Genomic DNA, 17,908 nt, shown 5'->3' with positions numbered 1-17,908 from the left:
GCCTAAGTTTGGTGCCACAAATGCTGCCAGGAAATGCTGCAATTCGTCAATGAAAAACACCCGGGTAAGATGGCTTAAACGCCGCTGGGAAGTGCCACGATGTGTTGCTAAAAAACAACCAGCTTTGGTAAGAAACACCCAGAAAATGCCGCCGGGATACTCCACGATGTCTCGTGCAATTGGCCAGGCTCATAGGCTAGAACACCACTGGGAAATGCCATTATGAGTTGGTTGAAAACACCTAGGTTCTTAGGCTAAGACGGCGCTGGGAAATGCCGTAATATGTCGGTGATAAACACCTGGGTTCCGTGGCTTAAAAAACATTGTGTCGGTAAAAAAACGCCCAAGGCCTGTGTCACAAATGCCACTGGGAAACACTGCAAAGTGTTGGTGAAAAACACCCAGTATTGGTGGCTCAAATGCCGGTAGGAAGTGGCACAATAAGTTGGTAAAAAACACCCAGCTTAGGTAAGAAACACCCAGGTGAGATGGCTCAAATGCTGCTAGAAGGTGCCACAATGTGTCATTAAAAACTCCCAGATCAGAGTCAGAGCCACAAATGCCGCCAGAAACATTCGGGATGGTGTCACAAACACCTGTGAAAATTAGGTGAAGGGCTGCCAACAAACAACCAGCATTGCTGTTTGTTGGTCTCGAACAGTGGTCCGCAGATTGGCAGTGCCATAAACCATCCCCTTCACCTCCCAATGACAAAAGCTCACAAGCTACATTAGTTTAAAAACAGTGATATGCGGCCCAATATGCAATGTACAAATGTAACATATCCGTGGTTTGCAGAAACATACAATGGTAACATGTTCTCCTGGTGATGGGGCTGGCAGCCATTGGTCTTACCTGTTCCACCTCTCTGAACCACCAGGATGGTCTCAGCTCCAACGGCACACTCCTTGAGAAGCTCCACCACCTGGGTGTGTGCAAATCCCTGCACATTCTGCTTGTTAATCTCCACAATCAGGTCCCCCTCGCACAGACCCGGGCAGCCCTGAGGCTCCAGCACCTGTTTGACTCGCTGGCCTGTAGCACTGTCTGCAATGGTGAAACCAAAACCTTCTATGCCCTTCACCATGGTCAGGGTCAGTAGTTCCCCCTGGGTTGCCCCCGATGACGCCATGGAGACACTGTCAGGAGGTGTGGTCCCCGTGGTGGGAGGAAGTGAGCCGTCTAAGTGGGTGTCACCCGGGTGAGGGGTGAGCAGCTGCTGCGTGGCGTTGTTGACCTGGTCCTGACTGGGGTCTGTGACAAAGCGCGCCGTGCGTGAGAGATAGTCTAGGTAGTTGTCGTAGCCCGTCCTGCCGTTCACCATGATGGGCCGCTGCTCCATGATGCCCAGTGGGGAGATGATAGTAGTGGTGGTGGCGGTGTTGTTGTTGCTGTTGGCAGCTTCTTCTGGGTCATAGGGCAAAGGGTAGCCACGACACAAGACCAGGGTGACGCTTTGGCCAATTGGCACTGACTGGAAGAGTTTGACCACATCAGCATGGGTGGTGCCCAGGACGCACACATCGTTGATGTAGACAATGACATCACCTGCAGACAAAAGAGATGGACAGATAGAAACATAATGGTCAGGGGTGATGGCTGGAACACTGGAACTGATACGGTAGCGACAGAGTGAAAGTGCCCTACAATATTACTGTCAAGTATGGTGTGTGATCCATTCCATTTGCCTAGACAGCAGATCTGGGTATCCGAACTCAATACCATAAAGGTTATGACCTTGGAAAATAACCCAGTACCCAAAATCTTTGACATTTTTTCAGTCTAACCATACCTACATTTGATCGATCCTTTTTCTACCCAGATCTAGAAAAAATGGCTATATATATGGTTTTGCCTGCAGCCCATCATAGCTAGCATTCTTCGATTTAATGCGACGTTTGATTGGCCCTCCATGGCAGAAGCTACAACCCTTACAGTCCATGGTGTGGTGAAGTCGAGTGCAGGGCAATTGAAGGACTTGGCAGCATGCCGAGATGCCACCAAAACATTTGAAAGTATGGCTATACTACATGCATGTGGCGTCTGCTAAAAACAAATGCATGAATGCGGAAATATCGGGATCACTTTAGGTAAAGGTAATGGTACGGGCATCAAATTTTTTAGAGGATACTCTGCCAACGATTTTTTGGCAGAAGACAGTAGAGACAGACAGGGCAGAGAGGGGAAAGACATGTTCCTTGACCAAGATCACCAGCCGTAATCAAACTGGGAAGACTGCAAATATATGGAATGGGTTTTAGACAACTGGGTTACCAATACAGGCATTCTGATAATGAAATATCGATGTTGAATGAACACCATTATCCACAGACCTAAGACTGTCTAGTTTTAAGGGCACTAGTTTGATGGATTGAGATTGGGCCTCTCACATGCGCAGACACAAGTATGGCAAATGTTTTGATTAGTTAAACATGCATAAATTAACAGGAAAGGAATTGGTTTGATGTTCCAAACCACAGTTTGAAAGTAAAGCTGAGCAATATATCGATATTATAGCAATATCGTGATATGTGACTAGATATCGTCTTAGATTTCAGATATCGTGAAACTGTACGTGTTCTTTCCCTGGTTTTAAAGCCCCACTGTATTCAGTATTACTTCCTGTCTTTCGGTTAATGTTCTTTCTCAAACAGAAAATGTTCATGTGGTTAACAGTTGTACAGAATCAATCAACGTGACCACGGCAACCTGACTGCCGTTCTAGCGATGTGTGCGCTGCTCACACACATCTCAACAGCTCAATCAGCTGTCGAGTGGCAAGTCCGCTATATTCCACAGGCTCTCTTAGCCGTTTTAGTCATATAAGAATAAAAAAGTAAATAAAACAACTCTATCACACACCACAGTCACATAAACACACAAAATATCCATCATGAAAGTACCTTTCACTATGTCAGTTTGAATAGGTTATAATTTGTCGGCTTGGCAGGTGTGCTTTGAGCTACTGTGTTAGCTCGCTGAACAAGAGCCTCACTGAGCTCTCAACCTGTTCCCTGGCTCAGTGGGTGTGTGTGCTCATGAACGAGTTAACTCATCTGAGTCACAGCTAAATGGGGGCTTATGCTCATGACGATAACCAGCTTGCTCACAATGGCGTTTATCGGTTTGCCGCTCAGACACAAAGAGACACAAAGCACCTGGGCAAGCTTAGTGGATGACATATGACCTGCAGAATCCTCAATCCCTACAATATCGTCACAATATCAATACTAAGGTTTCTTGTCAACAGTATCGCAATATCTGATTTTCTCCACATTGCCCAGTCGTACATGGAAGTAGAAACTTTTGTGAAACTAACCTACGATGGCAAATAACGGAGACAGAACAGGGAAGGTGGAGAGATTGCAGCTAGAGGGTTTGAAAGACATTAAAGGAAAGAGTTGGAGGATATCATGGATAAAGGATATATGATAATGTATATTAGAGCTGTGGTTGTACAAATGCTAACAAATTAATTGCTGTTCAAATTTTAGCATCAGCGTCTGTACTAGGTACTGATTTATGTAAGAATTACAATATGCACAGTAAATCCCAAGTACACATTTACTTTTTCAGAAAGATCAGTAAAAGAAAGCCTCAATGAGAAACTGCTCTGATTTACGGTGATGTGATGTCAGGACTCGACAGCTACTCTGGTACTCAATCAGCTGTACAGTACATCATCACTGTGTCTCCTCTGACTTCTCTTATAGCTATAAACAGTTTCTACAGACAAACAGAATCACAGATAATGTCTAATCTGCCTTTCAAGTGTAAAATATTGCTGATGACAAGTGGCTAAAATGTTTGCCTTTTATGGGGCCAAGTGCTTTTATTTGCTCTCTGCAATATACTGCACTCAGTGCTCTGTAGATAAAAATCTAGCTGACAATTAAATGTTCCCATACAAAAGCGCTTCACATCCAGGCTTATCTTTGTCTCAACCAGATTACTAAATATAGTGTTTTGTGCTCCGCTGTGCAGGCACCATGCAGGTTTTTACAACAATGGGCAAGTGGGAACACAAGGCACGATCCATTTTAAAGTCTTACAAACAGCGTTACCTGGGTTGATAATGAAAACAAGTATTTTCTAATTGCAGATATAATTGTCATGCTCTTTCCAGAGAGGGCAGGGTGGGCGTGTGCCGCAGAGAGAGAAAATGAAAAACAAAGATCCGTCATGATTAATAAGCAAAGCATGTGCTTCAGTGATTGGCCCTCACCTTGGTAACCACAAGCTCTGTGCCGTCCAGTTCTCTCTAGACGTGAGCAGGAGGCTATAATAGCACTAATGGCTGGGTCAATGACACTTTTCAAGAACAACACGGCAATTCATATTGATGTCCTGGATTGACTGTTGAAGTGGAGCCCAGGCGCCGACTCCTCTGGGTGACGACAGCTGAGGTAAATGGAAGTTAAGATATCACCGAAATGTTCTCTCGTTGTAGACTCTGTTGCGGACAAAATGCTCTCCAACTTTGAACGCTCCGCCGGTATTGACAGAGCGAGCTCACACCTCCAGGCAACGTGACGTGAGGGACTTTTTAATTAATCCGGGTAAATGCAGACGACATTTGCCTTGAGCGCCAATGTCAGAATCAATAGTTGAGCGCGCTGGCAGAAAACAAATGATGGTGCCATGACCTCGTGGTGCCCTCGCTGTACCCATAGATCTCAGTCTTTATGACAAGGGTGGAAATGCAGCTAGAGTGAAACAGAAAGTTATAGACATGTCTTCTATCATGCATGATATGCCATTCACATAGGTTTAATTTGATGCCTCTGAAACTTCTGCACCACCACAGCACAATGGAGGTGAACTGAATCTTATTTAATCTTATTTTCCTAAGAGTGAGCTTTTATGGATTATCCACTCTAACTGGAACACTATGTCTTGACAGTCATATTGAGTTTTTTGAGTGTAACTTTTTAATGCTGTGCGCACCACAGAGTAAATCCAAGTGACTGATCTCAATCTAAAGCATATATATAAAACAAAAACTCTGAATCAACACATCAACTTTATCATCACACGGGGAAATGTGTTTGGTCCAGTGCTCCAGACATAAAGACGCCATAAAATCCACAGTAAAAAACAATAGAGTGGCGAAATCTTGGCCGAGGACTGGCAGGCAATCTGCTTGAAAGCTCAAACACAATCCATAAACATTGTAAATTACTCCAATAGAGGTGGATAATGACAATATATGTAACTCTGACCATGTTAAATAAATTAAATCCCCTGACATGTGTAGAGGACATGCTATTTCATTGCATTTGGGACTGCCCAAATATCCAGGTTTTGTGGGTAGAGGTTTAAGACATTCTTTCCCGTGTCATAGGTGTTAAGTTGCCAAGCAAAAAACACCATAGCCAGATTCTGGAAATCCACTATCTATGGCTTACTGGACTGTCACTTTCTGTTGCCAGAGAAAAACTTATTTTCATGATACAGGGTAAATATTCTACTTTTGATAATATATGGGGACATTTTATGACATTTCTAGAGGGAATGGTAAAGGGTAACCACACTTGTATAGTGCCTTTCTAGTCTCCTGACCACTCAAAGTGCTTTTTACACTATGAGTCACATTCTTACACACATTCACACACTGGTGGCCGAGGCTACCACACAAGGTGCCACCTACTCAGTATCCATTGTAACGCTCTGTGAATGATACCTTTGAAAAACGCCGGGCAAGTAGGGCAAGAAAAAATTGATCCCTGAAAAGTCATGGAGAAGTTTTGAAATTTTGTCCATGAACATGTGGGGAAACCCTGAAAACAGATCTAAGGTTTAGGTACATGTCAGTGCGAGTTAAATACCCGTTCTAGGGGTACGAAACCAAAAGTGTGAGGTGGAAATGACACCATAATTAAACATATTTAATGACATGAAGACGTTTGGCTGTTACTAGACCATTAAATGGTTGTTATCAGTGGTTATAAGCATCATAGATATTGGTTCGAAGGGGCCTACGACACCTACTATTCAGCAGGCCACTATCAAGACATGAAAGGGTCTGTGGTCGTTTATGTTCATGTTGAGTGGCGACCTCTCGTGACCCTAATAATTAGGACAGGAACTACGAATGAAGGCAGGTGGTGTAGCATTTATAAAGACCAATGCGTCAGCGTCCAGGGTGTTTTGTGTTAAACCAAAACTCAACTTTGATTTATTTTAAACAGAAACAGTTATGTTATATGACGTACTATGATGTTTTCCTAAACCTAAACAGTAGTTTTTGCACCTAAACTTGAGGAAAGTGGAAGTAAAACAACAAAACTGCAACTATTTCACAACGCCGGACATAATGGTCATTTAATGGACTGATAACGTCCTTTGAACCTGACAGAAGATGAGGCTGGCTCCGTCTAACCCATGTCTGAGGCTAAAGACCACAGATAACGGCCATTTAATGGGCTGATAAAATCCAAATTGGGTGATCCAAATCAGTAAAATCAAATTTGATATAAGAGTTCATAAGTTCATTTGGCCAGCCACAAGACCTGTTAGCTGCATGTGAAACAGGCTGATGGCTCGAGGAATAAAGAAGTTCTTGTTTCTGCTTGCTTTGATCTTTTTTTTTTAAGTCTCTTTCCGCGGGTCAGGTTGCTTCTAAGACTGAATCTGGCGTGAAGGGAATGGGTTTTATCCTGTAAATTTTGCTCTAGTTTTTGGAGGGTGACTTTGGTGTGCAGGCCAGTAGCTGTTTCTTGGTCAATGCCGACACTTTTTCCTGCTGCCCTGATTTATCAGTACAGGCAGGCTTGGTCGTGTTTGTGCATGTTACCAAGCACACAAATAAAGACAGAAAAGACAACACTCTCAAGTGTCAATATATAAAACATTTGTAAAGTCTACTGTGTAAAAAGTACAGTATCTGCTGCTATTTCTCTGTTTGTTGAAGCGGCACAGTCCCTGAACTTCAGTTGATAGTCTGTTCCATTCTTAAGTATTTGTATGTTGTGAGAATTTACTCAGAAGATAAATATGTCTTTTTGTAGTCTTAGTAAAATGGGCCTTAATAAAATATATAGTTCCAAACACAGGTGTACATACAAGTGCACAGAAATGAACCCATCAACACTGGGAGGAAAACACACTCATGGCCAGACCCCTCTCCATCCATTATGAAAGCTGCTGTTAGGTCCCTCGTACACTCTAAATCACATTGACCTTAGCTGTAAACAGCACACTAGCTGGGACCAAGGCCCGCGCTGCCTGCTACTTCATCTTTCATCGTTCCATCCTTACATATTCCTCATGACATATTCATCTCCGACTAATGGTGTGTTCAAGAGTCTGTCGACATAACGAGAGGTCTTTGTGGCCCCGCTGAGGCGAGGCCACAATAACAGAGCAGTTTAGAGTCTCAGCAGGGTGCAGGTATTTGTTAGAGGCCGGGGTGTTTCGTGTGTATGTGTGTGCGTCAGGATAAATAGGGTGTCGTCCAAAGTACAACGGGGCCACGTCAGACGTGCAGGTGTGATTAGAATAATTATTAGAATGATGATTATGCAGATAAAACTAGTAGGCCCGGCAGGTCAGGCAAAGATATGTCTTATTTTAGCCTTTCCAAAAGCAAAAAAAAAAAAAAAGTGTGTTTATTTGCCCAATCATTAGCTTCAATCGTTAGCTTGTCCAGCTAACTAGCTAACTACTTCCAACAATAGTAACCAAGCCTTATATTTGAGGGCAACGAACACATTGCGTAATTATCTAACTGTTCACAATCAGCACTTTCGCTGTGTAGTAGCCTATTTTCCTACTTCCCTACATGGTAGCTGGTCCTAGATGCTAACAGAGTTTAGGCTAACGTTAGCAGCTCTGTCCTGTGTTTTGTTGAAATTGGAAGTTTACACTCCAGCCACCCAAGCCAACGTTATCAGAAATGCATTTGTCAAACACGTCAGTTGCTCCCCCATCCTAAAAGCCTTTTTTTTTTTTTTTAATCGTGAAATTAAAAATCAAAAGATACAGTTTGAGAATACTAACAAGTACGTTAGCTAAGCAGCCAAACAGAGTTAGACTAACGACAGTCTGATAGATGAGTCCTACTGATCACACTGGGACTAATGAGCTGTACACTGCAATAAAAGAACAATTATTTCTTTGATTCACATGTCAGCTACCATGGATCATTAATTCAAAAAGATGCTCACTTTTTTTGTCTGGCACATGTAGCTTTAGTGTCTATCTTTTAGCGTGGTATCTTGTTGAATCGATCAAGTGCATACTGAAAAAACATTTTATGCAGTTGTTCTTATCAAAACAAGTCCGTTGAAAAAATTAAAAAGCCAGAAAACAACAGGCAACCAACTCACAGAGCTAACGTTAGCTTAATCTGCTCGCAAAAGCTGGACCTATTGTCACCAAAAAGTCCAAATCTGAATGAAAACATTCGAATTTGATCGCTCTGATTCAAAAGTTGATGTTAGATGAAATAAGACTTATCAACTTCTTGTGGGGCATATTGCGTAAATATGGGGTACTGGGCTCGCTGCTACGAGCCATCTGGTCCGTGAGAGCGAGAGTGAGAGTGAAGTGAGAGCTACGTCCGCATACTTGGTGTCAAGTCAAACACGTTCTTGTTGGGTGTTGGCCTCTGCCAGGGCTGCCCCTTGTCACTGATCAGGTCTGTGATTTTCATGGACAAGATCTCAAGGTGCAGCCGGGAGGAGGAAGGGGTCCGGTTTGGGGACCTCAGAGTTCTTTACTTTTCATAGATAATGTAGTTCTGTTGGCTTCATCTGGCCTGGGAGCGCCTTGGGGTCCCCCAGGGGTGCTTTGCTTTGCCTGCTGCCCCCATGACCCAACATGGATAAGAAGTTGAAAATGGAAATGGAAATGGACCCAAGGCCTACTTCCTGTTGCCAGTAGGTGGCACTTTTACTCTGACTCAATATTGGCATGTAGATGTTTTCAGGCCAGGACTCTTATCCAGCTTGTGAAATTTGGGACAGATTGGACAATGTACACTAAAGAAACAACAACTTCCTGTTTCATGGTAGATGCAAAATAGATGCCACACCATGGGCAACATTGTTCCGAAAAAAGTAAAAAATTTCCATTGTTAAGGTGTTTCTACAGACCAAATTCAAAGTCAATCAAAATATCCCTGTTTTCGCTAGATTTGATTTAAAGTTTTGTGAGTTTTTGAGAATCTTAAGCCCAAAATGAAATTAAAGCTGCCCTGTGGAGTTTTGCCCATTTGCACCATCTGCCGTGTTTTTCCGAGTACTGCAACAATAACAGTCAGCATGCACCATTCGATGACGTCGGCAATACGAGTGACACCCCTGCACCGTTGTTTTTTTCGTTTATATTACGCTGCATGAATGTGTATTTTGACACTAGCTGATAAGCTGTTAGTGGATGCCCACAGACGTATAACCTTGCAGCCTCAGTCTCGTCCATCGCTCTTCAAAATGCTAACGTTAGCTTTTTGCTTTATTTATCCAGAGGTCAGAGCTAAAGCTAAATGACACACCTATTTACCTACCTACACCTATTTTTCGTTGATTTATTTGCTATGAACAAATATACAGACAGCTTGGCGGCAGAGTGGTGCGCTCTTGTGCCGCGGTAGCACACACACAATGAATGGGTTCATCGGTGGAGGTCTGCACTTTGCACGCTCTGTGTGAAACGGGCTCTCCTCCTGTTTGATTTCTGTGTTTGTCACTCTCTCGTTTTGCTTTTTTTCCTTCGTGGAGGTTGGGGAGGACCAGCGGGACTAGCTCCAGAGGCTTCGGAAGCTTTCCTGGGCTGTTTCTTTGGGTTTTCAGACATCTTTCAGTAGCTCCTCTGCTAGCCTCGTCGTCTCCAACATTTCCAACTGCGTGTGCGCTCTTTGAACTCTACGTCAAATGCGTCATTTCCTGTGCGACAGGAAAAGGCAATAGCGCTTCTAAGCAAACCAGAGACTGTTGTGTGGTGGAGATGCGTTCAATGATCATCCTAATAACTCATTTGGCAGTGGCTGTAATGTAACGGACATTGGTTTATATGTAAAAACTGCACAGGGCAACTTTAATTTGTATCAGTAATATCAATTCCTTGCATTACAATAGGGTTCCTTCGTTGGTTGGTAAAAATGCCCTTAGTATCTCATGTTATGCTGACAGCACACACACTGTAGTATATGGATTCAGTTCAGTAGAATAACCCTCTGTTGCTGAATGAATGTTACAGCAGTTAGACGCTCCAGTTTGAAACATGTTGTTGCAACAAACCCACTCAATTTTGTATTAAACGCTGCCTCTGGCATCCAAACTAAACCTCTCCACTTCAAGCTAACGCAACTCATAGACTACTCTGTACTCCACAAAAACATCACAGCTAACAAATCCCATATTTTATGTAAGGACACACACAAAAAAGCTACAAAAACATAAAATATCTTGCCTGGACAAAACCGCACTGCATGTGGTCTACCAGTCCCCAAATCAAATATTCTAAAAAACTTTTACAATAAGTTCTTGAACATGTTTTCCCTGGTTGTGTAACCACGTAATGGAGACAGTCGTGAGGGGTCATGTGGAGAAAGCGGCACAAATTATCTATCTGGGATTGGGAATTTCACACCTCCGCAGGCCTGCTTTCACATCCGTGCAAGCGCGGAGTTACTGTGATGGAGCTAGCACTGTCACTGCAGAAGTAGGACACAAAGTCTGGGGAGGCAGAGTTGGGGGATGGAGGCTGGATGGTGAGATAGAGATGGAGATGAGCTGAAGGGAGGAGGCGGCGGAGAGGAGATGGGGGGTGGGATAGTAGAGATGTGAGAGGGATTTGTTAGTTATTTCTGGGGAGAGAAAACATGAAAAAAGAAAAGGGGGATTCTGAAAGACGGAGCGAGGAGGAGACGCTCAGAGTGTTTGATATGCAGTATTGTCAGGACGAGCTTTATTAGTCATCAAGGGATCTATTTTGGACTGCTGCACCGTCCCATTTATAAAGAAACAGACATTTATGACCCAATGCTCTGAAAGAAGTCACAAGCGCAATGAAATAGAACAATTCAAAAGTGTTTTGGAGCAGACCGGCTTTACAGAGCAAACTCCCTGACCAGATTGCTCTATGTGCTTTGTGTTGTCTCCAGTGTATACACATAGAAACATCACTGCATGCTGAGAAGCACTGACAAACCTGCTACTTCTGTTGCCTTGACCTTTAGTACAGCTGGTCGGTCTCAGTGTGTGTGTGTGTGTGTGTGTGTGTGTGTGTGTGTGTGTGTGTGTGCTGCAGTTCCACCCCCATGTGGCCACAGCTAGGAGTTATGGTGATCATAAAGTCCCTTTCATGATTAATGGTGGAACAAAACTCTGCAGTTGGTGCACACGCATGTGCACACACACATACAGAGCTAACACAATGCCAGCTTAGCAAGTTGCACCTGCACACACACTGCATGTATATCCACGTGCAGCCATTTTATCTTGAAGAGGAACCTACATACATCACTGTCTGAACCATATACAGTGTTCTTATTTGGGTATGTTTGCATGAGTTTGACTCTATGTAGGCTGCACTGCATTAAAAAGGTGAATGGAGAAAAATGTGGGGCTTGAAAACTTTCGGTTAACCTTGTTTCTTTGGATGTACGCTGGTAAATGGAGCAGAGCAGGAATCAAACCTCTAAGGAAAGCTCTTATGTGGACACTTACAGGATTTCCCTTATTCTAGATACATTTAACGGTGGTGGACAAAGTACTCAGATCTTAACTTATGTGAAACGAGTAATACCACAGTGTAGAGATGCTCTGTATTAGAAGTATTAGCTTCAAAATATGCTTAGAGTACCAAAAGTGAAAGGCTCTCAGTCATGAAACGTGAGCAGAACAAATTTGTGTGTAAACTGTTTGCACAAAGAAATTAACGTGTATTTAGGGTCCGTGTACTTCGTGGCCATTCGTTTTTTGTTTCGAAATAACAAATTGAAACACAGAAAACCAACCATTATCCGTTTTTTGTTTTGAAATGACCAAATGAAAAAAGGAAAAAAAAAAACGATCCGTCTCCCGTTTTTTATTTGATGATAAAGAAAAGAAAAACGGAAAACGAATCGTTATCTGTTATCCGATTTAATTTGGGAATTTAAAAAAACCCCGTGGGAAACTCCTTTCTCTATTTTTTGTTCGTTTCTTCTCTGTGACCAGTAAGTTGCATTCATGTGGTGTTGGAATAATTGGAAAAATGACTTTCCGACTGGGAAAATACACATTTGAGCGCCTGCTCAAGTCGGAAAAAAAACTCAGAGATAATTTTGGAACAGGAGTTGCCGACTTGACTGAAATTGACGTCACTTTCACAGAAAACTGGCGGACGAAAAGGAACGTTTGGTCCATGGTAATAAAACTTTTTATTAATTCACGTATTGCACATAATTTTTTGCGGACATGTAATGTGTAATGTGGTATGCCGTTAGTTGCTGTCCATGTAGCGTGACCTAGATTAGTTAGAAAAGTTATTTATTAGCATAACATGTCAGATAAAGCAATGTTCTAGTAGTTATAGGAAATGTACATGCTCTGTTTGTGCATTTCATAGCTCTTATGTGCTCCACGAACGACCCGTCAAGAGATGTGTGTCGTCAGAGAGCGTCAGGCGGCACTGAGCCCTGGCGGCAATATGTCTTTGGATGAATATGCAGGTTTTATTGCAGGAAATAGAAGACATGGAATGTTCTGTGTTGATATCGCTGCTGCGTTATGTACCCAGTTTGGAATGAGACGGGGGTTTTCTGAGAGGAATGTGCGGAGGTGGTGTGCTGAGCAGGGGCTTGTCAGGACAAAAAAAAGTGGTGGCTCGCTCGTGGTGAAAAATAGAGAAGAAAATAGAGTTTCCCACAGGGTTTTTTTAAATTCCCAAATTAAATCGGATAACAGATAACGGAAAATGGATAACGATTTGTTTTCCGTTTTTCTTTTCTTTATTATCAAATAAAAAACGGGAGATGGATCGTTTTTTTCCTTTTTCGTTTGATCATTTCAAAACAAAAAACTTTTTGAAACGAAAAATGAATGGCCGCCAAGTACACGGACCATTTCGGCATTCATCAATATGATAGTAGCTTCGATCTTTTTGTAGGCACTTACAAAATCTGCTCCCAGTGCTTGTGTAAATAAGATATTGCACATAAACATTGCTTGTCATTACTTCATTACTTGTCATATTGCTTTTTATTATTAGAAATTACAGTTTTAATTCATATTGTGCTCTGTTATGTTCACAATACACAGGTGCCTTTGAGATATGTAAGTTAAACATGACAAGAGATTAGAAATAAAACGCATTCAGTTGAATTAGTTGGTATTTAGCAGATTTAAGCTTCAGATTAGGGTCCTTAAAAACGTGAATGAGTTATTTAAATCGACTTCATACAAAACTGCATGTCATTTTTGTTTAATTTAATTATCAGAGATGCGACGTGGGAGACGTAAAAATAATTTGAAATTGAGCTTTTGTTTAATAACACTTGCAGACAGGGTCGCACCAGGCAGCTGGTGAACCTGAATCTGCCAGAGACTTGGAGGGAGACGGTGTGGTGTTATGCCAGACTATCGTACTTGTTGTTAAACTTAACGTTGGGTTATTGCCTAAATTGCAATGCGCTTCATGTTGAACCATTTTTGTTAAACTTTTTGGATGGTTCTTACAACACATGACACACAGTTAACGGCACTTGTTACCTTCTTCCAAGCCTTTGATTCACCTGTCCCTGTCACATTAAAAAAAATCTAAATGTTTTACTCAACCCCACTTCACCTAAAATAACTTCAATCTCAGCGTTGCACAATTTTCCTTTCTCTCTCTCTCTCTCTCTCTCTCTCTTTCTTTGTGTGCTCCATGTTCTCAGGTCAACATGACGCACCTGTCCCTAGTAATTATCACCTCCATATATGGCAGTCACTGTAGCAGGAGCGCACCACCAATATACGATTGATTGACAATGGACATACACACATGTTTCATACACACGTTTTAGATCAAATCCGAGTTTCCTGCGGCGTTCATGAATACAGTTTTTAGTACCAAGGTTTTTTATATGCAAATCTACTCACAGCTTTGCTAACATTTCATGAATGAGACCCAAGCACGTATCATGTAGAATGGCCCATTTAGGAATAACATTGGATTTTAATTATGTGTTCATCCCTTTCATTTTGCGGCCATGGAGAGTTAATGAATGGGCCTACCAGGCACAGGCACAGGCCCAGTGGCCCAAAGTGTCAGGGCCCCCCGACCTTCACCTTCAAAATGTCAATCAAATTAACACGTACTGACCAGAAACTCAAAAGGACCACAAAGGGATGCAAAGGAACTGCAAAGAGACACAAAATAACTACAAAAATGGGCAAAACAGCCACAGCGAGACACAAAACGACCAAAAAAAAGACACAAAACCACAACAAAAAGAGAGGCTAAACCATCACAATGTCTGTGTGTCTTTCTTTTATATAGGAGAGGTGGTGCATTTGCATATCAGTGCCCAGGGGCCCGTTGTCTCATAATCCAAACATGGTTGCAGCTGGTAAATGTGGAGCTAATTTTAATTACTTTACATACTGTTGGGAGTTTATTAAAGTCCTGCAGTCCTATAACTAAAGTTACAAAATAAATGTAGTCGGGTAAAAAGTACAATATCTCCCACTGAGAGGATCCATAAGTGAGTTTTATTGAGCTTCATGTGAATGTTCAGTGATTGTATGTGCTTCCACTGTTAATGCTTAAACAAAGATAAAGAAATGCTTTGTATTCGTCAGAGTGGTTGTGTTTTTGTTCATGCCTGAAGCTCACCTGTGGCCATCTTTCCATCAGCTGCGGCCGGCCCATCGGGGATGACGCTCTTGACCTGGAGGAACTCGTCAGGCTCATCGCCTCCGATTATAGTAAAGCCAAAGCCCATGTTGCTCTTTTGGAGTGATGTGGACAAGAAACTGCCTTTGAGCTGAGTGGGGTCCCGCGTGAACAGCGGCTTCTCTACAAAGGACACAAAAGCAAACAAATTAACCAAATACAAACACTGTGAATACTTTACAGCAGAGATTGAAAGGACCTCAAAGCTGGTGCAGGGCAGTGCTCACAGGGTGGGGGCATGGGTAAAGCTTATCCAGTAAGATACGGGTGTAGCCACAGGAAAACTGGCAGGGTATGATCTTAAACTGCAAGAACTTGGACAGAGGTGGGACTGTGGAGCTGAAAGATGCAGGTGTGGCTACCGTGCAAGGTACAACATCCCTCTTAAACTCCGTTCCTCTCCTCCCATGCTGGGACTTGGCGGTCAGAAAGGGTGCAGAGAGCATCAGTGGTGCGGGTCTTCAGTCCCATCCAAAGGCAAGGAAGCGGCAAAATTCAGCAAATGACATGCTGTCAATCAGGGATCATTTCCGAGAGAAGATGGTTAGGGGAGGAAGTGGGAGCTTTCTGAAGGAGGGAGAGCTGGGAGATTTCTGGAGGAGGGGCGCCGTGTGTAGGGATGAGAGGATCTCAGCCAACAAGCTTAGTCACACTTAACCAAGTGTCCCATCTTTTCAGGTCGGAGGGAGACGTGGCTAGTGTGCTAGTTCACATCCTTTGTTTGCCGTCACTGGTCCAGACATAGACTGAGTGATTACACTCTCTGCCTGATTATGCCAGGCGATAAGACATGTCATGGTAAATGCTCGTCACACAAATCCTTCAACTGCCTCAAGCGGAGAAAGCTTGCTTGCGAGCTAGCATGCTTACAGTAAGTCAAAGGAGCGCAGGCAGCCATGGGAGCGACAGCCTTCCTTGCTTCTCTCCTGGCCTACTTACTGACAAAGTGCCACAGGGAGAAGGGGCTACAGACAGGCTGCTCTAGCACCACGGTGCAGGCGGAGGTGTGAAGTGGCTGCCGCTGCTGGTGCTGCTGCTGGTGGTGGTGGTGGTGATGGTGGGGGCATGTATTCATCCGGCGAGTCAGGACACGCCGGAGCGGGGAGACGTCAGCGGAGGAGGACGTGGCATACGCCCTGCGACCCTGAGTTGGCGAGCGAGAGAGGTCGCCAAGGCTGTGGCAGCGCTCGGGCACCGGGCCGACCTGAGCGAGGGGGGATCTGGGGAGGGTGGCAGAGGCAGAGGGGCTGGCGTCCTCCACTGGCATCAAAGTTTGGAGTGAGAAAGGGAGGAGGGGGAAGGGAGGAGGGAGGAAGTAGGGAGAGGGAGGAGAGAGAGCCTCACTGGAGTGTACACAAAGTGTAACCACGGAGACAGGCTCTCCAGTCAGAGCGGCGGACTACTACGTTACTATGGAAACAAACCTCCACTTCACCAGTCCAGACAGTTTTTTTTTTGTCGAGCAGTACATCCTACTGCTGTGGCTGGTGGAGAGTGAGCACTGGAATCAGGCAGCAACAAACCAGTCATTAAACAAAATAATGAAACACATTAAACCCACATGTTCACTATTTATACAACCAACACGTGTTATTAGTCCCACCTGAGCGCTGGAGTCCCTCAAACTCACACTTCAGAGTGAACTGACTGTTGTATGTTGCTGTAAGTGGATTTAGAAATAACAGTCCTGTTCCTAAAAATCAAGTTCTTGGTGGTAGCCCTCTTTGCATGTTGCTATGGTGATACAACATGTGTGCGCCAATTTTCTCGTGAAGTTGAGGAAGTAAATTTGGGAGAAGCTTCTTTCATATTGTGTGTACTGTCATGATTTAAAACCCTGAAATATTCTGGTGTACAGTTCGATGTGTTTAAGTTTGCTGTACATTGTCTCACAAGCTGTAGACCAGTGATACTCAACTTAAGGCCTGAAAGCCAAATCTGGCCCGTGATAGGGTGCCAGGTGGCCCGCCGACCATTTTCTAACTCACAGTGAAAATAAAAGGGACACTCTAATGCTGGGTTCACACTACACAACATTTATGTCTGTTCTGACGGTGACTATCTCAAATTAAGCGATTATGGGGTCATAAAATGGTCCATGACCAATCATGCCTGGTTGTCTTTCACGACATGTGTGATGTCATCGGGTTATTCTTGTCCTATTTTTATCATTATCACTATTATTTAAGTCACTGTGTCTGTTCATGTGCCGGCCGAAATGTTACTGTAGTAACGTTAAAAGCACCAGCAGATGGCAGGAGCTAGATTTGAAGTACCGCATGCAAACTGTGCAAGTCACTGAATCCTCCACAAAAAGTTCCTACAAATGTTTCACAATAAAAGCCTGTTAGTAAAATGAAGGCATTCTCTCAGCCGAGGTTATAAGGGGCTACAGGAAGTGTTGAGTTTGAAATGACGGCGCGATGCACTAACTTTATCAAGGCAACGGGAGCAGATAAAAAGTAAAAATACAAAGATACAGAGGGATTAATAAATAACGGCCCGTTTATAATATAGTCTGTTTCAAATGATGCTAGTAGCTTCTGCAGCTGTGGTGCGTAAAAGCCACTATTTTTTGATTTTCTTACTTTATGTCTGTCTCCATTATCAAGAAGTAACATTGTTTGCTAGCTTGATGCTAATGGCAGTACTCAGGGGATTGATAAACTGCCTCTGCTGTTCCACGCTATAATTTTTTCCTTTTTACTCTGCTGTAGTAACATCTGGAGGTTATTTTAGAAATCCTGGGATGCTGTTGCCTTACAGTTGTCTACGGCAACACATCGTTCTGCGTTCCTATTGGTCAAAGTGGCCGCTGTGATGGGAGCAGTCGTGAGCGACAAAAAGAAACTCAATCATGCTAAACTTTTTGTCAGAATGTCGAGACGTGTCCAAGACATGGCATCAGTTGTCGTCTAGTATGACACACTACACGAGACTAAACTATGGATTGTTGTCGTCTACAATCCGAGCCGACACCATACAACGCTGTGTCAAGCTAAAATCAGGCAGATATCGTGTAGTGTGAACCCAGCATAAGCCC

The 17,908-nt window shown here is 43.3% G+C and overlaps 1 protein-coding gene across 11 annotated transcripts in view; it reads right to left on the bottom strand.

Moving 5' to 3' along the window:
* The window catches only part of magi2a (membrane associated guanylate kinase, WW and PDZ domain containing 2a), a 403,568-nt gene that overhangs the window by 68,055 nt on the left and 317,605 nt on the right, over nucleotides 1-17,908 (bottom strand). For 10 of the 11 annotated variants that reach the window (XR_013490407.1, XM_033614587.2, XM_033614582.2 and 7 more), the window contains 2 exons: nucleotides 14,806-14,988; nucleotides 856-1,548 (listed from right to left, as the gene is read on the bottom strand). Coding sequence is in view for 10 of the 11 variants with exons in the window: in XM_033614587.2 (XP_033470478.1) it covers nucleotides 856-1,548; nucleotides 14,806-14,988 (876 nt within the window). In the remaining variant the exon portion in view is untranslated. Of the gene's footprint in view, nucleotides 1-855; nucleotides 1,549-14,805; nucleotides 14,989-15,804; nucleotides 16,173-17,908 lie in introns of those variants that run through there. The other variant, XM_078165301.1, reaches the window with a different exon arrangement.

This window comes from Epinephelus lanceolatus, chromosome 23 (genome assembly GCF_041903045.1).
Source record: "Epinephelus lanceolatus isolate andai-2023 chromosome 23, ASM4190304v1, whole genome shotgun sequence".
NCBI lineage: Eukaryota > Metazoa > Chordata > Actinopteri > Perciformes > Serranidae > Epinephelus > Epinephelus lanceolatus.
The sequence above is the reverse complement of the archived record's forward strand: the minus strand, read 5'-3'. Positions and strand labels throughout refer to the sequence as shown.